At 36.5% G+C, this 24,065-nt stretch overlaps 1 protein-coding gene across 1 annotated transcript in view; it reads left to right on the top strand.

Annotated features, from left to right (window-relative positions):
• The first annotated feature begins 1,716 nt into the window (after positions 1 to 1,716).
• The window catches only part of nkain1 (sodium/potassium transporting ATPase interacting 1), a 38,748-nt gene continuing 16,399 nt past the window's right edge, over positions 1,717 to 24,065 (top strand). The window contains exons 1-5 of the mRNA XM_057828148.1: positions 1,717 to 2,013; positions 2,215 to 2,564; positions 11,939 to 12,076; positions 14,583 to 14,663; positions 23,743 to 23,940. Coding sequence (XP_057684131.1) covers positions 2,511 to 2,564; positions 11,939 to 12,076; positions 14,583 to 14,663; positions 23,743 to 23,940 — 471 coding nt within the window. The 5' untranslated portion in view covers positions 1,717 to 2,013; positions 2,215 to 2,510. The remainder of the gene's footprint in view (positions 2,014 to 2,214; positions 2,565 to 11,938; positions 12,077 to 14,582; positions 14,664 to 23,742; positions 23,941 to 24,065) is intronic.

Raw genomic sequence — 24,065 nt, forward strand, 5'->3', positions numbered from 1 at the left:
GTAAAAGTTTAAAATCAATTCTAAAATGGACTGGAAGCCAGTGGAGCGATGATAGCACGGGGGTAATATGTTCACGTCTAGGTGTATCTGTTAAAAATCGAGCAGCAGCATTTTGAACAAGTTGGAGACGAGAAACTGAGGATTTGGGAAGACCAACATAAAGAGCGTTGCAGTAATCCAGCCTTGAGCTTATAAAAGCGTGAATTGCTTTTTCCAAGTCGTGGCGAGTAAGAAAAGGCTTCACTTTGGCCAGGAGACGGAGCTGGAAAAAACTTGCTCTTACAACAGAACTAATCTGTTTTTCAAAGTTGAGCCTGCAATCGAATATCACTCCGAGATTTTTAACATGTGTTTTAAAAAAGGGAGCCAGAGTGCCAGGGTTGGGCTCAAGGGCATTTAACATAGAAGGTGTGCCAAAAGTAATATATTCAGTTTTGCTTTCGTTAAGATGTAAAAAGTTTTGCGCTAGCCACTGCTTCACATCGGATATGCACTCCATTAATTTAGTGAGAGCAGTTTGTTCGTTGGGTCTCAGGGGGAGATACAGCTGCAGGTCATCAGCATAAAAATGAAAAGAGATATTATGTTTTTTTATAACTGATCCTAAAGGTAGGAGATAAAGTGCAAAGAGAACATATATATATATATATATATATATATTTTTTTTTTTTTTTTTAAGACGGCCCACAGGGACAGCGGACAGAATGTAAGTTATACTCACTGAAACTGTCATAAATAAATACCAAACAAAAAATTATAACAGTGTAATTTTTTTCTTTTTATAATACATATATATATATATAAAATTTAAATTATATAATTAAATTAATATTTTTTTCTTTTTATAATATATATCGATATTATTTACATTATATTATTAAATTAATATTTTCTTCTTTTTATTATATATATATATATATATATATATATATATATATATTCAGTTACTGCTGTCCCTGTGGGCCGTCTTAAAAAAAAAAAACATATATATATATATATATATATATTTATTTTTTTTTTTTTTTTTTAAGACGGCCCACAGGGACAGCGGTAACAATGTAAGTTATACTCACTGACACTGTCATAAATAAATACCAAACAAAAAATTATAACAGTGTAATTTTTTTCTTTTTATAAAACCCAGACCGGCCCATCTGGCCGGCCGGCCCATCGGGAATCGTCCAGAAGCTCCCAATTAGTCACTCCGGGCCTGGTAATGATGTCTGTGGCCGGGATTTAACCGGAGTTCAGCGTATGTCTGAAAGGGGCTTTAGTGCGATGCCTGTGACAATGTTGTGGCATTAGCAGTGCAATGCCTGAAATTTCAGTGCAAACCTGAGTATGGTAACAGGTCTTAATTGGAAAGAAACTTTACTTCAAAGTCTAAATACATACCAGATCAGAAGCATTTTGAACGAAAATTGGTCATTTTTGCTCTCTTTGTAAAATGGAATGTAAAACCAAAATTGATCCTGTTCTGAACTAGATTTGATCATTTTCTTTTTCTATTGTATATGTTTATATTTGTGTTTTTTCTTTGAGATCACAGTGAGAATGAACCTAAGTAGTCAAGGACATCTTCTTCTCCCTTTCCCACCCATCCATTCATCCATCCATCTCTGCTCTGCTACCGGGCGTGCGTGCATCCGCTCATACACGCTGATGTCCTTTTGTTGCTCCTCTTTTTCTCCCCCCTCCTTGCAGGAAGCAGGCAGCTCCTCCTTGAGGGGGGTCGCCACCACGGCCAGCCCCCAACCACCCTCCTCCACGCTCTCCCGCCTCTTTCCCCTCACTCCTCCGGCTCCTCCTGCGCACGCCCCGGCACCGATTGTTGACAAAAGACGGCGACGGGAGACGAAGCGAGGCTGCCCGGTGTCCTTTCCCCCCCTCTTTCCTTACCGGAATCCCCGAAAAGGAATCTAAACCGGTGTCGGTGGAGCGCGACCGAGGTGGAAGACGATACGGGAAGAGGAGTCTCCGAGGGGGCCCGCGATTGTTGTTCATCCGAACGTGGTGAGTCACAACGGGCTGCTTTGTGCGTCCGTCGCCTCCGAAGCTACACTGCGGGCTCGGCTGCTATATCACCGAATAATCCGGCTATCATATGATGCTCATTTCTGTCTGCAGCCTTGGGCCCATCATAACACTTTTCCGCCTCTCTTTGTGCCTTTGTGTGTGCGTGTGTATGTGCCCCCCCTCAATCCCTCCCTCCAGACCCTCCGGAAGGTGTGGCCGAGGTGATTCGCTTGTCGCTGGTGGTCTGACCGCAGCGGGCCCGACGCGAAAGAAGGAAAAAGAATTGGAAATTTTGAGCGTAAAATGGGTCGCCAGCTGTGAGGGGCAAGTACCAGTCGAGGAGCCTCGGAGGGGAAGGAAGGAAGGAAGGAGGGAGGGCCTCCTCAGCCCGGAATGGTGTGAGCTGACTCTGCCAGGCAAGTCTGGATCTGAGCGGGGAGCCGTCCTTCCCCCGGAGCCTCCGCGGCCCCAAGCCGCGTGCCGAGCCCTCCAAGATGGGGAAGTGCGACGGGAGATGCACGCTGCTGGTCATATGCTCCCTGCAGCTGGTGAGTTGGCTACCATGGACTTTATATAACGCCAATTGATTCCCTGCAAGGCAAAAATCTTCCTTGAAAGCGGAAAACTCAGTTTCAAATGTTCTTTATGATGGGAAACTATTTTCAAACCAATTTTAAACCTCAAAAATTTCATCCTAATCTGACCTAATTGGACTGAAATCGTATTCAGTCCTGGGTTAAAGCAACACTAGGTAACTTTTCAACCATTATTAAATATTTTCATAACATTTGTGATGATAAGTCGACTGACACCTACTCGAATGCAAGGGCGTAGGTTTGTATAAGGACAGTAGGGACATAACACTACCGACTTTTTAGGATGCTCAATTTGTCCCCACCAACTTTTAAGCAATCTTATTTGCATTATATAATGAGTTCAGTTATATAGATCATTTAGATTGTCTTCCCATATATTGTAAGGATAGAATTAACCCGACCATAATTAAGAGAATTATTTTCTTTATGTCCAGACTTACATTTACACACTTTTCGCTTGACTAATGTGCTATTCCATTTTTTTCCTTCACACACACTCACAGCCCCGACAGAAATGTCAACAACATGCCACCTCCTCCGCCCCCTTCAAAGAGGAGGGATATTAGAAGTTTTTTTTTTTTTTTTTGGCCAGTAGCAGCCAATGTAAGTAATGTAAAAAGACGTCAATGTTGTGGAGCTGGGGAACACACTGGTCCTCATGGGCAACGCAGTCTTCCTTCAGGCAAAACATTACCGCTTTTTATCCACCGGCGTCGCAAAAACCACCACTAATTTTGCTTTCGAAAGTCTGACCTGCATCAGAGTTGGCATAACATTAAACTGTGTGACTTTGCTAACCTGCAAAACTCGAGTAGGAAGCTGCTTAGGTAGAAGTGTCCTCCTGTAAGTGTTTATTACTGTTAACATTGGAAACAGATGTTTTTTAATCCATCTGCAGGCGACCATTATGATTTTACAACACTGTGCAGGTGTGCCCTGGTCCTTATGGGAAACACGTCTTCCTTAAGGCAAAACACTACCGGTTTTATCCACCGGTGTTGTAAAATCACCATGAATTTTGCTATTAAAAGTCTGACCTGCATCAGAGTTAGCATAACTTAAACTGTGAATTTGCTAACCTGCAAAACACGAGTAGGAAGCTGCTTAGATAGTAGTGTCCTCCTGTATGTGTTTTGTACTGCTAACATTAATTAATCTGTAAGAAATGTAGTGAACTGAGGTTCACCTCCTTCTCCCCAATTTTCATTTTCATTTTATTAATGTGGGTCTTTTTATCTTGAGTTTGGCTGTGCTTGTGGAAAAAAGCAGTTGTGTTTTACCTAATTTAGAACGACCAAGTTTAGTGGTCTTAAGACAAATTTTTTTAATTCATGGATAGTAAAGAGATTATTAACAAGTTTGTATTCATTGTGTACGTTAACATAATTTAAGTTATATTCAAATCTTGCGACTTAAATTTTCTAATAAAATCCAGACATTTATTCCGGAATTTTTCAAAATGTTTCTTTTGTAGTTTTTGAAATGCTTTGAATCGAACTGTGTCTCACCTGACCGATACACATAAAGGTTATTATAAGTCAATACAGATTCTATCCTGTTAGGTTTATATTCGTGAGAAATGTAGCCCTGCCACCCGCTTGTCCCTACCAACGTTGAGACCAGTGGCGCCTCCAGAAATTTTTCATAGGGGTGGCCAGATGGGGCCACTTAAAATCTAGGGGTGGCACACCAAAACTAAAAGCCATAATTTCAGGTTTTCATTATATTATTGCAGTAAAAAGGTCAGGGGAAAACTACCAGAAAGACTTAAGGACACGGCTACTGATATAATTTGGTGTATTGTGTAATATTTGATGTTACTAATGATTTAATGTGCGTAGTCCATAATTGTCCAGTCAACATTTTGAGTTCCACAACAATTCTGTTTTATTGTGTCATAGTGCTGCAACAATTAATCGATTAACTCGAGTATTCGATTAGAAAAAAAAAGATTCAAATTAAATTTGCTGCTTCGAGTATTCGTTTAATTATAGTGGCGTTGTAATGGTTTGTTTCGAAAATGTTTGCATTTAGTTGCATTGATTTGGGTGGATACACTGCCCTCTAGTGTGCCTCTTTTCACATGGCTGAATCCAGCTGCTGTCTGTTAAGACCAACATAAGCTAAGTTTTTGTTTGAGCAAATGTTTGTTTTTTAATGCATTTCTATTTTAGTTTATAGGTATATTTAACTGTTTTTTGTGGGCATACATGTTTGAACCATTTGTTAAGAGCATGGTAAAAAAAAAAGTTTGCATTTTATAGCATTTAAGCTAGCGGACTTTTGCTATGTAAGTTAGCCAATTGTTTTTTTGTTGTACATAGATCCTCTTCTTTTTTTTTTTATACCGTTTGAGGCTCAGCTCAGGTATTTTCATTTTTTTATGTTCCTTATCCGATTACTTGATTTTTCGAACTAAGTAGTTCATCGATAAATCGACTAGTAAAATAATCGATAGCTGCAGCCCTATTTTGAACACTGCAAAAACACAAAATCCTATCAGGACTTACAAGACTAACTTAAAACTTAACTAGAACTTAAAAATAGCTTGACACGAATGGAAATTCAATTGAAACACGTGGGGAAAACACCTAACTTTTACAGGGATGTGTGTAAGCGTAATGACATTTTTTGGTAAGAAATATAGTTTATTTATTTTTTTAATTTTTTATAAGATCTGGAAGTTTTTTGAGTGTAAGCCAAGAATTTGTTTTTTTTTTTTTCTAGTCACGTCTGAGATGCAATTGTTTGCTGTTTTCAACAATGTACATCGAAAATTAAGACATTGATTGTCTGAAAATGGTTCAATCTTAAGTGAAATGTCTTGTTTTCTCATGTGTATTTATAATTGCTCTTTACCTAGAAAATGTTTTATCCGATTACTCGATTAATCGATAGAATTTTCAGTCGAATACTCGATTACTAAAATATTCGATAGGTGCAGCCCTATTGTCTTATGTATACTGTATATTAGGCATAGGGTGTACATTTAACCAAACAAAATAAATGCATTCATTTGGGATGAAATGCATAACGGATGCTACAACAATCTAACGATATACTGGCAAGCGGGGTGGCCAGTGGGGTGACCAACCAATTTATAGGGGTGGCCGTGGCCACCCCTGGCCACCCCCTGGTGGCGCCACTGGTTGAGACCAAACCTACGCCCTTGCTTAGATGACACCTCTTTATCGCTTTATCGTCTGTATCGCTTTCACCGGCACTGATTAACTTTGAAGAGGGTGGCATTAACCCTGCCACACACACACAAAAAAAAATTACAAATGTGCTGACTACGGCAATTCTGCAAAGATGGCAGAGCAGCAAAAGAGACAAAAAGTTTTGACTGAGGAGGAAAAAGAAAGGGAGGCTACCAGAATAAACAGAATAAAAATAGGCTGGCGTTACGCCCCCCAACCAAACTCGTCAGCACTGAGAAGTTTGGGTGGGGTGGGGGGGCTTAGCCAGTTATTTGGTAACCGTCATATCACAACTGGATTCATTACCTTATTACTTTTCATCCTTCACACAGCTGCTGGAAACAGAAATGTTTTTTAATCCATCTGCAACTGGGATATCATGATTTTACACCACTGTGCGGGTGCGTGCTGGTCCTCATGGGAAACGCAGTCTTCCTGAAGGCAAAACAGTACCGCTTTTGTCCACCGGCGTCGCTAAAATCGACCAAAACTGAAAAATATAGACTGAAAAATAACCATGTGTTTCTCTAAGTAGTCAAATATGTTTATTGAATTGTATCCAGATCAGATCTGGATTACATAAATTCCTTGTTCATGGACCGTCTGTTCTATTTTGAATAAAGATTGTCCCTAGTTTGAATGAAAGCTGCAATGTACAAACTGTAAAACAAACGTCCAACCGAGTTCAATCAGGACTGGATTTAGTTGGAATGAATCGAGATCAGATCGATTTTCAATAAAAACTAGTGTTTTTTTTTTAATGCAGTCCTTAAAATCAAATGTGAAGGTTATTCTGGATCAGCTGCAGGTTGAATAAAATGTGTTATGTACAGTATATGCTGTAAATTCAGATCAAATCTATATTATCGATATATAAAATCACACAATTTATACACAGTCCGCTGTAAAATATAATGTATGTCAAGTTTAAAGCTGCAATGATTAATCTATAAACTCGAGTAATTCGATTAGAAAAAAAGCTTCGAATCAAATTTTGCTGCTTCGAGGATTCGTTTAGTTAAAATGGCGTTGTAATGGTTTGTTTTGAAAGTGTTTGCATTTAGTTTTTCTGATTTGCGCGGACACTGACCTCGAGTGGTAACAGTGAATATGACATAAGTCATCTTACATGGCTGGATCCAGCTTTTCCTTGTTCAGATCAACATAAGTTTTTAGTATGAGCTAATATATTTGTTTTATGTATTCGTAATTTAGTTAAGAAGTATAGTTAGAATGTTTTTGTGGGAATATGTGTGTTTGAATGATTTGTTAAGAGCACTGTAAAAAAATAAATTAAAAAAGTTAGCATTTTATAGCATTTAAGCTAATGGATTTTTGCTATGCAAGTCAGCCAATTCTTTTATTGTACTTTGATCCTCATTTAGTTGTTTAATACTGTTTCAGGCTAAGATCAGGCATTTTAATTGATTTATAAATGCAGTTATTACTCTTGTGAAATGAAATTCTGCATAGTTTGATAACACACTCGGAAATTTTCTTTTGTATTCACATTTAATGTTCTTTTGAAAGTGTAATGTTAGCAAGCTTTTATTTTACATCTCCTAAAATTTATTCTGCAACGCATGAAATGCTCCGAATTCGATTATTCGAACTAACTAATTGACAGATTAGTCGATTCTTTAAATCATCGATAGATGCAGCCCTAGTAATCAAAATCGCCTCTAGTTTGAAAGATGCAATGTATAGACTTTGAAACAAATGTCCAAATACAATCCAGATTGGATTCAGTCAGAATGAATCGATATCTAATCCACTTTCAATGAATTGTGCTTTCTTTATGCAGAATCTTTAACGTCATGTTTATTTTAGATTAGCTTTAGTTTAAATTAAATTTATCATGTGTATGCTGTTGCTTTAAAATCAGATCGAGATTACCTAAAACCACGGTTCACACACAGTCTGTACTAAAATGTATGTCAAGTTTAATCAAGACAATCTCTAGTTTGAATGACAGCTGCAATGTGTAAACTGTAGAACTTTAATGCCCAACCAAGTTGCGTCTTGACTAGATTCAATTTGAATGATCAAGATCTGATCCAGTTTCAAATTCAATGCCTTGCTTATACAGAGTCTGTCAAATTTTAGGTCAAGTTTATCCGATATTGACTATTGTTTGAATTAAGTTTGTTTTGTATATGCTGTAAACCTAATATAAAACCAAATTCAATCTTGATTGGGTTGCAGTTGAAGTGTGAACTCCATATTAAGGTCTAATGCTTTGCCAATTGAATTAATCTCTGATTCAGATTAAATTTTCGTATACATGGCGAGTTTTCAATATGTAAACTCTTACGCAATCCAGATCTAATCCACTTTTAATGCCAAAATTATTTTAGATTTGCTGTGGTTTTAATATATTTGTTATTTATGTAATAGACTTAAAAATGATATTGACGGGACACAGAGCGCGGGGCCCATTAATAGGGGTCCTGCATTGTTGGCGTGGCCGTCAAAGTTGACCGAGTGGAATCAGAAAAAGCTTTTTTCGTTAAAAATTCTTGTGAATAAATGCTTAAATCCCTGAATTCTCTATAGATGTGGACGTAAAACAGTCTCGATTCTTGGTTAAAAGCAAAAAAAAAAAGCGTGCAGTTAGCATTTATTTTACATAAATATGTCGAAGTACAATGCTAGTCTGTTAGTAAATCTAGCTAGCGGGCGCCTGATGTAAACAGAGCTTTTCCGGTGAAAGTTCGTGTGAATAAATGCTTAAATCCCCGAATTCTTTATAGATATGGATGCAAAACAGTCTCGATTCTTGGTTAAAAGCAACAACAACAACAACAAAAAACGTGCCGTTAGCATTCATTTTACGAAAATTTGTTGATGTTCGTTTCTAGTCTGTTAGTCAATGTGGCGGCCTCTTTATGTAAACAGAGGTTTTCCGGTGAAAATTCTTGTGAATAAATGCTTAAATCCCTGAATTCTTTATAGATATGGACGTAAAACAGTCTCGATTCTTGGTTAAAAGCAAAAAACTCGCAGTTAGCATTTATTTTACGTAAATATGTCGAAGTACGACGCTAGTCTGTTAGTCAATGTGGCGGCAGCCTTATGTAAACAGAGCTTTTCCGGTGAAAATTCTTGTGAATAAATGGTTAAATCCCTGAACTCTTTATGGATATGGACATAAAACAGTCTCGATTCTTTGTTAAAAGAGCAAAAAAAGCAGGCAGTTAGCATTTATTTTACAAAAATATGTCGAAGTACGATGCAAATCTGTTAGTCAATTTGGCGACCGCTTTATGTAAACAGCTTTTTCAGTGAAAATTCTTGTGAATAAATGGTTAAATCCCTGAATTCTTTATGGATATGGACATAAAACAGTCTCGATTCTTGTTAAAAGAGCACAACAGCAGGCGGTTAGCATTTATTTTACATTAATATGTCAAAGCAAGATGCAAATCTGTCAGACAATGTGGCGGCAGTCTTGCAAGAGCTTTTTATGTTAAAAATCCTTGTGAATAAATGCTTAAATCCCTGAATTATTTATAGATATGGACGTAAAACAGCCTTGATTCTTTGTCAAAAGAGCAAAAAACGGGCAGTTAGCATTTATTTTATGTAAATATGTCGAAGAATCATGCTAGTCTCTTAGACAGTGTGGCAGCAGCCTTACAACAAAGAGCTTTTTACTATGAAACGAAAAACGAAAAATATAATAATTACCTTAAATCCCCGGACAAATCACTCCTGAGACAATCCTTTCTACTACTTTTTCAACCTAAATCCGTCGTTGGATCGCTGCGTGTGTCGCTGCAACCGACTGCGAATAACTGAAGCAGATTGTGGGATGGGCCCCTACTTAAAGGTGGAATCTTATCCGTCAATATCATTTTGAAGTCTATGTGTATGTAAAACTAAAGTGAAACCAATTTCAGTCTAGATTGAGTCCAATTTGAAGGAAGTGTAAACGTAATTATCTGAGTTTTTGGAAAAGACCCAGATAGCATTATGCAGGTTGTTTTTTTTTAATGGGATTTTTTCGGCGTGCCGCACAGCCCATACCGTTTGACCGATTGGCACTGTTCAATTTTTATGCAGACGCAGAGAATTTATCGAACGATCCCCAAAAAATTTTCCGTCGCCCGTAAACGGCGATTTTTCACCGATTTAAAAAAAAAAAAAAAAAAAAAAAAAAAAAAAAAAGTATCTAGTCCGACAATTTCTCACCAAATCACATAATTTGGATATCAAAAATTCCGGGACGATGAGGGGCATAAAAGTTTTTACAGAATTTCTCATTCACTTCCAATGGAATTTCCAATGAAATTTACATTGCATTGATGCCATTGACGGCCATGTATGTCGAGTCTATTGATGCTAATGGACTTGGATTCCATTGACGCATATGTGAGTGGATGCCATTGACGTCTATGGATGTCCAAATTTCCCATTCATTTTCAATGGCAAAAAAAACAATGTCCGCAAAACAACAGGAAAAGACCAGATATTGATAACACCTGTCCCCCAAATGTCCCCTATTCCATTAACGCATATGTAAGTCAATGCCATTGACGGCCATGGACGTTCAAATTTCCCATTCATTTCCAATGGCATTAACATATCATTGAGGCCAATTTAGACAGATGCCAGTGACGGCCATGTGTGTCAATTCTATTGATGCCAATATACTTGGATTCCATTGACGCCTATGTGAGTCGATGCCATTGACGGCCATGGACGTCCAAATTTCCCATTCATTTTCACTGACATTTGCTTTGTTTACTGCCATTGACGGCCATGTTTGTCGATTCTATTGATGCCAGTGTACTTGGATTCCATTGACGCATATGTAAGTCGATGCCATTGATGGCCACGGACGGCAAATTTTTTCCCCATTCATTTTCAATGGCAAAAAACCCCAATGTCCCCAAACGGGGCTATGATGTGTATCTCCACACAGCAAAGACCCAGAGAAATTTCTCCAGAAATTTTAGTTTCTAGTATTATGATACAATTTTAATTTTGAATTGAGCTTTGTATGGATGGAAAGTGGAGACTCTAAGCAAATTCCAATTGTAATCTGGTTTAACGGAATTTAGATTTGTAAGAAATATTCGGTTTATTCAGCCATAAATCTGTAAAATGTCAGTTCAAACTAGAATTAGCCCTGATCTGATCCATATGGCAAATTTGGAAGCAATGCTAAAATTTCATAGCGCATAATTAAACGCATATATGCGTCTCTAGTCTGAAATCTGCCCATTTTTATTACACTAACAGTTTCTTTCGCAAGTATTACACTGATTATCTTTGTATTTATAGTTGTTTTGGGGACCTGGATCTGTTGTTGCTCTTGGTAATAACAACATCTATAAGATTTATGAAAGGGGGCCTTTTTAGTAATATGGCAAGGCACATAAATCAAAGAGATTACATACGAGATATGTCGTTATCTCCAAAGAAAGACCGTTAACTAGACAAATTGCTGCGTACAGCAAACTGCGTATACAAACACAGTTATTGTTTCTGGAAAGAGTTTTCTCTTTTGGAATGGCTAATAAATTACACATCGGTCCTCATACAAAACTATGTACAGTAGGAGTGTAATTACAGATAGATAAGGTCTGAGGTTCCTGTACGCCTCCCATAAATGTTAGACACTGTGCGCAGCTCTAGGGTATAATTAGAGTAGCGTGCTACATGCGGGGTAATCAGACATTTTTGTCCAGTACAGTCAGTGCTTTGAATTGCAGCTGCCTTGTGTGCATTTGTGTGTTGGTACTAGGAAGGGGGTTGGTGGTGGTGGGGGGTGGGTGGGGGGTGAAACTTTGCCCTAAAACATGCTCCGCAGGGCCCCGTTCGCCATCTGGTGTCCATTCTGAAGTTAAACTTAGCAGCCCCTTGCGTCTAAAAATAGATCTTTTTTGTCTTGTCCAAATGTAATAAGTGTGTAATACGAGCCCACAGTGATGATGGTTTTGGGTTGTGCGTGTGGGTGGAGGCCATTGTTGGGATTGGGGCCAGTACGTCCTCATTAGTTTGTGAGGGGGGTGTCACCGGGTCCTAGGCAGTTGCCGTGGCAACAGCCGCAGACGTTTGCGTGATGCATGACCCCGCCATGCATGTTCTGATGGGGATTCTTATTCTTCCTCGTTCTAGGTGGCCGCCCTTCAGAGGCAGGTGTTTGACTTTCTGGGCTACCAGTGGGCGCCCATCCTGGCCAACTTCCTTCACATCATGGCCGTCATCTTGGGCATGTTCGGCACGGCGCAGTTTCGGTTCAGATACCTCATCTTTGTGAGTACGACGAGACTGTGTGTGTTCTAAAAAATATTAGAGCTGTCCCGACTAGGTCGACGTCATGGATGACGTACATGCGTCGATGAACACAACAACACACAAAGGAGGGTACACTGTTGTGTCCTATCTCTTCAAATGCCTTAAGCGCTGTCACCCAGTTGTAATTTTTGAAGACAGGAGACAGGAAACAAGCTGGCAGATCATAAGTCCATCCAACTACCTAACGACCTGTTTTATTGAAGTTGCTAAGCCTGTCGCGATATGCAATGAGTCCATTTATCGCACGGGCATACATTTGTGCGTGCGTGTTGATGGCGTATGAGACTCCAGTTCCTTTCACTGATGTTTATTGGTCATCAACACGCCGTAGAATTAAAGTTCAGATATACAAAATAAGGAAACACATCTATATTAAACACTGTAAACATTAGCATCGCTACATTGAGGCTAATAGGTAAAAAGGACAACCTACTTTAGCCTGCTATAAAACATCGGTAGTCTTCTCCAAAACGCAAACTTGCGGTTAATAGGTTAAAAGCGCACCAGAGTGGCCAAAACATTGACTTATTTCAACGAAACAAAGGAGGGTACACTGTTGTGTCCTGTCTCTTGAATGCCTAAAGCACCGTCATCCAGTTGTAATTTTGGAAGATGACAGGAGACAACAAGCTGGCAGATCGTAAGTCCATCAAGCTAACTTAAAACATGTTTTATTGAAGTTGCTAAGCCTGTCGCGATATGCAATGAGTCCATTTATCGCATGGTAAATAAAAATGAGGGCGGTGATTTTCACGGCTGCGTTTTATCGGCCCCAGCGTGCGTGCGTGTATACTTTTGTGTGTGCGTGTCTATGGTATATGAGACTCCAGTTCCTTTCACAGATGTTTATTGGTCATCAACATGCCGTATAACTAAAGTTCAGACTTAGAAAATCAGGAAACACAGCTATATTAAACACTGTAAATGTTAGTATTGCTACATTAAGGCTAATGGGGCAAAAAGACAACCTACTTTAGCCTGCTATAAAACATTAGCAGTCTTCTCCAAAACGTAAAGTTACGGTTAAAAGGTGACACTTCAAACATGAAAAATCGCTGGTTAACAGCATTTGCAAACGAAAAAAATGAAAATAAAAATCTATTACTGACATCATATGCAATGACGAAAAGTGCTTTTTTTGCACAGTGTAAAGCTTACGGTTAGCGGTTTAGCGAATGTACTTCCAGTGAACATTTAATTTAATCAAAACACGTCATATTCGTCATATAAATAACGATTTCTTGAGTTAATCCCGCATCCATCAGAATTTAGATTCTACAATAAGAATAGCTTTATTATGACACCCTTTATGAAAAATCTGATTGGCAATGAGTAATTATTAGGGCTGTCAAAATTATCGCGTTAACGAGCGGTAATAATTTTTTTATTAATCCCGTTAAAATATTTGACGCAATTAACGCACAAATGCCCCGCTCAAACAGATTAAAATGAGAGCACAGTGAAAGGTGTACTTGTTGTGTTTTTCGGAGTTTTGCCACCCTCTGCTGGCGCTTGGGTGCGACTGATTTTATAGGCTTCAGCACCCATGAGCATTGTGTAAGTAATTATTGACATCAACAATGGCGGGCTACTAGTTTATTTTTTGATTGAAAATTTTACAAATTTTATTAAAACGACAACATTAAGAGGGGTTTTAATACAAAATTTCTATAACTTGTACTAACATTTATCTTTTAAAAACTACAAGTCTTTCTATCCATGGATCGCTTTAACAGAATGTTAATAATGTTAATGCCATCTTGTTGATTTATTGTTATAATAAACAAATACAGTCCTTTTGTACCGCATGTTGAATATATATATCCATCTTATGTCTTATCTTTCCATTCCAACAATAATTTACCGAAAAATATGGCATATTTTATAGATGGTTTGAATTGCGATTCATTGCGATTAATTACGATTAATTAATTTTTAAGCTGTAATTAACTTGAATAAAAATGTTAATTGTTTGACAGCCCTAGTAATTATTATAATAATTATAATACTATGTATACTACTACTACTACCACCATGTATAGTAGTATACGATAATAATAATGTTAGATTTTTTTGTTTTTTTTAGAATTGTTTTGAATCATGTTGGAAAGGTGAAGTCAGTGTTCTGAATCTGTTTACATTCCATTATTTTGCACTTGTTAATGCTATCAGCATTTGACTTCATTGTTTATTTGTGATTTATTATTGTTATTTAGTTGTGTTTAGCTGTACTTTGATAAATAATTTAAGTGTTCCAAAATGTTTTTGCAAATTAATAAGCGTCAACAAAAATTTTATTGCTAAATTATGGTAGTAAAAATAAAAAAAGAAGGAAAATTATTAGATTAGTCAACTAGTCGTAAAAATAGTCAGCAGACTAATCGGGAGAAAATTAGTCATTTGGGACAGTCCTAAAAAAATATAGACTGGCCTTATCTGAGTTAAGCCTGTGGTGTCTTTACAGTATGCAGTGTGGCTGGTGCTGTGGGTGGGCTGGAACTCCTTCATCATCTGCTTCTACCTGGAGGTGGGAAACCTGTCACAGGTAAATTCTCCACATCTCAGTCTGCTCTTGATTAGAAAACGTTTTCTAAGGAAACAAGTTAAACCAGATCAGGTCAAGTCTGAATGAAATTTGGTATGTGTATGCTTGTCAAAATTTACATATGATAAAATTTGAATCCAGGTCAGATCGAGGTTGAATGATGTTTCTCTCTTGAGCTTCGAAAATAGATTTTAAGACAAGTGGAATTCTGATCAGATCTGTTTTAAATTCAAATTTTAACATATATGTCAAGACAAGTTCATTCAAATACGATTTGCTTTGTGTGATTAAACAGAATTTTTATCCTGATCAAATCCAGTTTGAATGAAATTTGATATGTATATGCTTGTAATACTTGCTTCGAACACATATTAATCCAGTTCAGATCTAGTTTGAGTAAATTTTCTTTCTTTATTCTCTAAACTAAATGTTATACCAAGTTTAATTCGAGATACTTTTAATGAAATTTTTTACACATATGATTTAAAATGTATGTCAAACCAAGTTTAATCCAAATAAGATTTTCTTTGTACTGTATATGATCAAACTGAAATTAATCCTGATCAAAACCAGTTTGAATGAAATTTGATATGTGTATACTTGTAACGTTAACATCAAGCAAATCTGTTTGAAAAACTTGCATCAAACAAATACTAATCAAGTTCAGATCTAGTTGTGTAAAGTTTATTTCTTTATTCTCTAAACTAAATGTTATACCAAGTTCAATTCAAGATTTTTGATGAAGATTTTTACACATATGTACATATGTATTTAATCCAAATCGGATTTTTTTTTGTGTATCATCAAACTGAAATTAATCCTGATCAAAACCAGTTTAAATGAAATTTGATATGTGTATGCTTAAATTCTGTTAAGATTTTTTTAAATGATTTTTTTTACACATATGGTGTAAAACGTATGTCAAACCAACTTTAATCCAAGCATGATTTTCTTGAATATGATCAAACTGTAATTAATCCTGATCAAAAACAGTTCTAATGAAATTTGACATGTGTATGCTTGTAAAATTAACATCAAGCAAATATTAATCTAGATCAGATCTGTTTGAGTATTTTTTTCTTTATTCTCTAAAATAAATGTTTTGTCAAGTTAAAGTCTAAGATATTATTTTAATGGAAATTTTTACTTGAATGGTGTAAAATGTGTGTCAAAATCAAGTTTAATCCAAATTGGATTTTCTTTGTATATTATCAAACTGAAATTAATCCTGATCACAACCAGTTTGAATGACATTTGATATATATATATGATTGTAACGTTAACATCAAGCAGATATTAATCCAGATTAGATCTAGTTTGAATAAAATTTATTTCTGTCTTCTCTAAAATAAGTCATACCCTGTTAAATTCTGATAGGATTAAATATATGTATATATGTATATATATATATATATATATATTACACATATAGTGTAAAATGTATGTCAAACCAAGTTTAATCCAAATAGGATTTTCTTTTTATATGATCAAACTGAATTTAATCCTGATCACAACCAGTTCGAATGAAGTTTAATATGTGTATGCTTGTAAAATTACCATCAAGCAAGTATTAATCTAGATTTGATCTGATTTGAGTATTTTTTTCTTTATTCTCTAAAATAAATGTTTCATCAAGTTAAAGTAAGATTTTTTAAAATTGAAATAGTTACTTGTATGGTGTAAAATGTATGAAACTAATGCTAATCAAAATCAGTTTAAATGAAATTTGATATGTACAGTACAGTATATGCTTGTAAAATTTACATCAAAAAAATATTAATCCAGATCAGATCTAGTTTTTTATTTTCTAAAATAAATTACACCCTGTTAAATTCTGATAAGATTTTTTTAATGAAAATTTTTACACATACTGTGTAAAATGTATGTCAAACCAAGTTTAATCCAAATAGGATTTTCTTTGTATATACGGTAATCAAACTGAAAATAATCCTGCTCAAAACCAGTTGGAATGAAATTTAATATACATATATGCTTGTAAAATTTGCATCAAACAATTTACTTCAAACAAATATTAATCCAGATCAGATCTAGTTTGAATAAAATTTATTTTTTTATTCTTTAAAACAGGTTATACCCTGTTAAATTCTGATAAGATTTTTTTAAATGGAAATTTTTACACGTATAGTGTAAAATGTATCTCAAACAAAGTTTAAGCCAAATTAAGATTTCTTTTTATGATAAATTAAAACTGAAAGTAATCCTGATCAACTCCAGTTTGAATGAATTTTTTTATGCTGACAAACTGACAAGGAACCAAATTTAATAAAGATTAGATCCGGTTCAAAAGAAATGTAGTAGTTTTTCTTGTATCCCCAAAACTAAACCAGCCCAGGTCTAATCCAGATTCTGAATGCATTTCTCAGTGCATGTCCTCTAAAGCAAACTTCAAATCTTGTTCAATCCAGATCCAATGCATATGAAGCAAACCAGATCTCAAACTGAATGCAATCCTGGTGCTGTCAATGTAACACCGAACAAATATACGGTAGTCCAAATCGTATTGCGTTTTAACTAGGGCTGTCAAAATTATCGCGTTAATGGGCGTTAATTACTTTTTTTAATTAATCACGTTAAAATATTTAACGCATTTAACACACATGCCCCGCTCAAACAGATTAAAATGACAGCAAAGTGTCATTTCCACTTGTTACTTGTGTTTTTGGTGTTTTGCCGCTCTCTGCTGGCGCTTGGGTGCGACTGGGTCTCAGCACCATAATTATTATTGACATCAACAATGGCGAGCTACTAGTTTATTTTTTTGATTGAAAATTTTAAACTTTATTAAGACGAAAACATTAAGAAGGGTTTTAATATAAAATTTCTATAACTTGTACTAACATTTATCTTTTAAGAACTACAAGTCTTTCTATCCATGGATCGCATTAACAGAATGTTAATAATGTTAATGCCATCTTGTTGATTTATTGTTATAATAAAAAATACAGTACTTATGTACAGTATGTTGAATGTATATATCCGTCTGGTGTCTTATCATTCCATTCCAACAATAATATACAGAAAAATATGGCATATTTTATAGATGGTTTGAATTGCGGTTAATTACGATTAATTAATTTTTAAGCTGTGATTAACTCGATTAAAAATTTTAATTGTTTGACAGCCCTAGTTTGAACAAAATTAGATAAGTGGTGGTGCAGATTTTGTATTATGATAATGAAATCTGAGCGACTGAGACTAAAATTCCCATGGCCTGTTGTTATCACTCACAATATTCTCTACTCCTTATTTTCCTACTGAATGAAATCACAGAAGACCACCAATAGCTTGGCATTCGCAGCCCCCCCAACTTAAAATGCACTCAGGAGGAAAGTTGATGACGGAATCGGATCTCTCTTGAATAGAAAAGTAAGAGCAGCAGAGTAGCTTCAAGGCCTCCAGAGACGAGTGAGCACGAGGGGGGAAGGGTAGGGGAAAAAATAAGCGCACCAATTGCCTTTCCCCCCTTCTTTTCCTCTCTTCCCCAGTGGTTTTGAGAGTAGTGGACCATGTTCAACAGCCGCAAAGTCGCCCTCCCTCTCTATACCCTCGAGGCGCATCCCTCACGCTTTTTTACCATCTTTTTTTCCCTCCGTGTGCTATTTTAAAGACTACCGCAAAGCCTTACAAAGTGAAGTTTTAAAGTCTATCCCCATTAGATGAGAATGTAACAATTACTGCGTTTTGCACGCCATTACATCAGAAAGATCTGTCTGGGGCATCATCAACAAAGTGCCTTTTATAATATTTGTATGAACATGACGATGATGTTCCACTACTGCCAGAGACTTTCCCCGGAAGGCAACTTGTTTGTTATATTGAGAGCCATGACAAGTGATTACTTTGTTGTGTCTTTTTTTTGACTATTTATTGGCAATCTTTTGGGTATATGATAAAAATATTGATGGAAAAAAATGAGTGGAAAATACAGTGAGGGAACAGGTGGCGTTGTAAACTATAACTTTAAGGCCACGTAAGCCACGCTCGCCAGGAAACAGCATAATAGCAAGTAGCATATTTTTTAGGGCTGTCAAAATTATCGCGTTAACGGGCGTTAATTAATTTTTTAAATTAATCACGTTAAAATATGTGACGCAATTAACGCACATGCCCCGCTCAAACAGATTAAAATGACAGAACAGTGTAATGTGCCCTTGTTACTTGTGTTTTTGGGCGTTTTGTCGCCCTCTGCTGGCGCTTGGGTGCGACTGTGGGTTTCAGCACTATGAACAAGTATTGTGTAATTATTGACATCAACAATGGCGAGCTGCTAGTTTATTTTTTGATTGAAAATTTTACTAATTCTATTAAAACGAAAACATTAAGAGGGATTTTAATACAAAATTTCTGTAACTTGTGTAACATTTATCTTTTAAGAACTACAAGTCTTTCTATCCTTGGATCGCTTTAACTGAATGTTAATAATGTTAATGCCATCTTGTTGATTTATTGTTTTAATAAACAAATACAGTACTTATGTACCATATGTTGAATGTATATATCCGTCTTGTGTCATATCTTTCCGTTCCAACAATAATTTACAGAAAAATATGGCATATTTTATATAGGGTTTGAATTGCAATTAATTACGATTAATGAATTTTTAAGCTGTAATTAACTAGATTAAAAATTTTAATCGTTTGACAGCCTTTATATTTTTTAACAATTTATTTGTGTGATACAGCAGCAAATAAGTATTTCAACACCTGATTATCGGCTAGAATTCTGACCCTGAAAGACCCGTTAGTCCATCTGTTAAAGGTCCACCTCCACTCCACGTATTATCCTGTATCAGATGCACCTGTTTGAGGTCGATAGCAGCATAAAGACACCTGTCCACCCCATACAATCAGTAAGACTCAAACCTGTAACATGGCCAAGACCAAAGAGCTGTCCAAAGACATCAGAGACAAAATTGTACACCTCCACAAGGCTGGAAAGGGTTATCATAGACTTCATAATGTATTGATGGAATACGGGGCACGAGGCCGATAAATAGGGGGCCTGCATTGTTGCCGAGGCCTTCAAAGCTGACCGAGTGGAATCAGAAAGAGCTTTTTTCGTTAAAAATTCTTGTGAATAAATGTTTAAATCCCTGATTTCTCCATAGATTTGGACGTAAAACAGTCTCGAATCTTGGTTAAAAGCAAAAAAAAAAAAACGCGCAGTTAGCATTTATTTTACGTAAATATGTCGAAGTACAATGCTAGTCTGTTAGTAAATCTAGCTAGCGGCCTACTGATGTAAACAGAGCTTTTCCGGCGAAACTTCTTGTGAACAAATGCTTAAATCCCTGAATTCTCTATAGATGTGGACGTAAAACAGTCTCGATTCTTGGTTAAAAGCAAAAAAAAAAAAAAAAAAAAAACATGCAGTTAGCATTTATTTTACGTAAATATGTCAAAGTACGATGCTAGTCTGTTAGTCAATGTGGCGGCAGCCTTATGTAAACAGAGCTTTTCCGGTGAAAAGTCTTGTGAATAAATGGTTAAATCCCAGAATTCTTTATAGATGTGGACGTAAAACGGTCTCGATTCTTGGTTAAAAGCACAAAAAAAAAAACATGCAGTTAGCATTTATTTTACGTAAATATGTCGAAGTACAATGCTAGTCTGTTAGTAAATCTAGCTAGCGGGCGCCTGATGTAAACAGAGCTTTTCCGGTAAAAGTTCTTGTGAATAAATGCTTAAATCCCTGAATTCTTTATAGATGTGGACCTAAAGCAGTCTTGATTCTTTGTTAGAAGCAAAAAAAAAACAAACCGTGTATTTAGCATTTATTTTACGTAAATATGTCGAAGTACAATGCTAGCCTGTTAGTAAATCTAGCCAGCGCCCTACTGATGTAAACAGAGCTTTTCCGGTGAAAGTTTTTGTGAATAAATGCTTAAATCACCGAATTCTTTATAGATATGGACGAAAAACAGTCTCGATTCTTGTTTAAAAAAAAAAAAAAAAAAAAAAGTGCAGTTAGCATTTATTTTACGTAAATATGTCAAAGTACAATGCTAGTCTGTTTAGTAAATCTAGCTAGCGGGCGCCTGATGTAAACACAGCTTTTCCGGTGAAAGTTCTTGTGAATAAATGCTTAAATCCCTGAATTCATTATACAGTGCTGCTCAAAAGTTTGTGAACCCCCTCAACATTTTGGAATTTTCTATTATTTCAACCTGATTTCCTAATCAATCAATTCAGTAGTTTTTTTTTTGTTTTTTTAACAGTTGTGTTGTCGAGACTAAATTAAAAAGAGTTTTCATCAACTGATGTAGGTGCAAAATTGAACTGTTTGGTCACAACCAAAACCGCCATGTCTGGCGAAAAGTCAACACTGCATACCACCAAAAGAACCTTCTCCCAACAGTGAAGCATGGAGGTGGGAATGTCAAGATCTGGGCTTGCTTTTCATCCTCAGGACCTGGACAACTCCACATAGTCCAGGGAATCATGAATTCTGAGGAATATTGTCAAATCCTAGAACATAACCTGACGCCATCTGTTTTGAAGTTAAAGCTTGGCAGAAGGTGGATCATGCAACATGATAATGATCCAAAGCATTCCAGCAATACAACCAAGGAATGGCTGAAAAAGAAGAAGATTCGTGTTCTGGACTGGCCCAATCAAAGTCCTGACCTAAATCCCATTGAAATGCTGTGGCGGGACCTGAAGCGAGCAGTTCATGCCAGACGCCCATCAAACCTCTCTCAACTGACTGCGTTCTGCAAGGAAGAATGGGCAAAAATCCCCCAAAGTAGATGTGAGAGGCTGATTAGTCACTACAGAAACCGTTTGGTTGAGGTAATCTCTGCTAAAGGAGGCGCAATATCCTATTAACTGAAGGGGTTCACATACTTTTGCACACATGATATCTGAGTTTTTCTTAAATCAACCACTTTTGTTAAATAAAGAATGACAATATAACTATTTCTTTTGTTTCAGTCCATTATTTGGAATGTCAGTATTGTGGATTTGGGTATAACTTAACATTTAATAAGGTTATTTTAGTTTTTTTTACAAAAAATCTGACCATCGCTGTGGGGTTCACAAACTTTCGAGCAGCACTGTAGATGTGGACGTAAAACAGTCTCGATTCTTGGTTAAAAGCAACATCAAAAAAAAAAAAAACGTGCAGTTAGCATTTATTTTATGTAAATATGTCGAAGTACAATGCTCATCTTTTAGAGAATGTAGCTAGCGGTCGCCTTATGTAAACAGAGCTTTTACGGTGAAAATTCTTGTGAATAAATGCTTAAATCCCCGAATTCTTTATAGATCTGGACGTAAAACAGTCTCGATTCTTGGTTAAAAGCAAAAAAAAACGTGCAGTTAGCATTTATTTTAGGTAAATATGTCGAAGTAGAATGCTAGTCTGTTAGTAAATGTACAGTGGGGAGAACAAGTATTTGATACACTGCCAATGGGTTTTGTCGCCCTCTGCTGGCGCTTGGGTGCGACTGTGGGTTTCAGCACTATGAACGAGTATTGTGTAATTATTGACATCAACAGTCTTGTGTAATTATTGACATCAACAACGCTAGCGGCCGCCTTATGTAAACAGTGCTTTTCCGGTGAAAATCGTTGTGAATAAATGCTTAAATCCCCGAATCCTTTAAAGATATGGACGTAAAACAGTCTCGATTCTTGGTTAAAAGCAAAAAAACGTGCAGTTAGCATTTAGTTTACGTAAATATTACGACCTATGATGCCAATGCAGTAGCGGCTAATTTCTCCCATTGATTTTTTTCATAACGTTTCAAAATGCATGCATGGTACGAAATATAAAATATTTACCTTAAATCCTCAAACAAATCACTCCTGAGACAACCGTTCCCGTTTGTATGCGGTACAGCTTTTGTACTTTTTCAACAGAAATCCGGCATTAGATTGCTGCGTGCGTGTGTTGCTGAATAGCTCCTCTTGATGTGTGCGGCCCCCAACTTGAATGCGAGGCGCAGTGCATGACCTATCATTCATAATGTCAATACATTAGGAAGTCTATGGGGCTATGGAGCAATTGCCAAACAGCTTGGTGAAAAAAGATTCACTGTTGGAGCAATCATTAGAAAATGGAAAAAGCTAAACATCAATCTCAATTTGAGTGGAGCCCCATGAAAGATATCACCTCATAGGGTCTCAACGATCCTAAGAAAGGGGAGGAATCAGCCCAGAACTACACGCATGAGAGAATAGGGGCCTATGATGAATTTACGAGCATTAGTGATTTTAACAGTTGTTTTTGAATCCTTGTCATGTTTTTTGTATATTAGTTTTAGGGCTGCAGCTGTCAATTATTTAAGTAACCGATGAATCTATCAATTAGTTAGATCGAATAATAGAGTAATCGGATTAGGAACATTTAATGCGTTGCAGAATAAATTTTAGGAGATGTAAATCAAAGGCTTGGTAAGATTGTACTTTCAAAAGAGCATTAAATGCAAATACAAAATACAATTCCCGAGTGTCTTTTTTCAGACTATGCAGAATTGCACTTTAAATTCACAAGACGAATAAATTGAAATACCTGAGTTTAGCCTCAAACAGTATAAAAAAATTCATAAATGAGGTTCAAAGTACAACAAAAGAACAAGGACTGCCTGTATTATTGATTCAGCAACCCAACCTTAGTATCACAGTGAACTCTCTCTCACTTGCTCAGATCACGTTGCACACAAACAAGGGCCCGGACGGGACTACTCATAGCTGTCGGAAAAAAATCAGTTATCAAATTCGTTGGCAATTGATTTATTAATCGATTTTAATCGATTAGTTTTGCAGCCTTAATTTCCAATCAATGAAAATAGGTTGATCATAGACTTCACTATTAATTATTAATTAACATTATGAAGTCCAAAGGTTGATTTACCTAAACTGAAGCACCTCGAATATCAACTTGACAATATTGCTCCCACCCCCAAACAATAGTTAGTCTTGGCAGTGTTTAAAAGAAGAAGGAAAAAAAAAAAACGACATAGAGTTTCAAATTATTTTTTCCCCTTACTTTAATCCATGTTAATCAAGGGTGTAATACTTCCTGATTGTAATGTTTCATTAATGTGTGTCTGTAGGACAGGGACTTTCTCATGACGTTCAACACGTCACTGCATCGTTCCTGGTGGATGGAGCACGGTCCCGGATGCTTGGTGACACCGGTGTTGGACTCACACTTGGCCCCAGATGACCACCACGTCATCACTGTTTCCGGCTGCCTCTTGGACTACCAGTACATAGAAGTGCTGAGCTCGGCCATTCAGGTCCTGTTGGCAGTAAGTATAAACTCATAAACACAGGCTTCAAAACTGTTCATGTCACAGCAAAGTGTATTACTAGGGGTGTGACTAGGGGTGTGACAATATATCAAAAAGGGGTGATATACAGTATATCGCGATAA

The sequence above is a fragment of the Corythoichthys intestinalis genome, chromosome 22 (assembly GCF_030265065.1).
Source record: "Corythoichthys intestinalis isolate RoL2023-P3 chromosome 22, ASM3026506v1, whole genome shotgun sequence".
NCBI classification, from domain to species: domain Eukaryota; kingdom Metazoa; phylum Chordata; class Actinopteri; order Syngnathiformes; family Syngnathidae; genus Corythoichthys; species Corythoichthys intestinalis.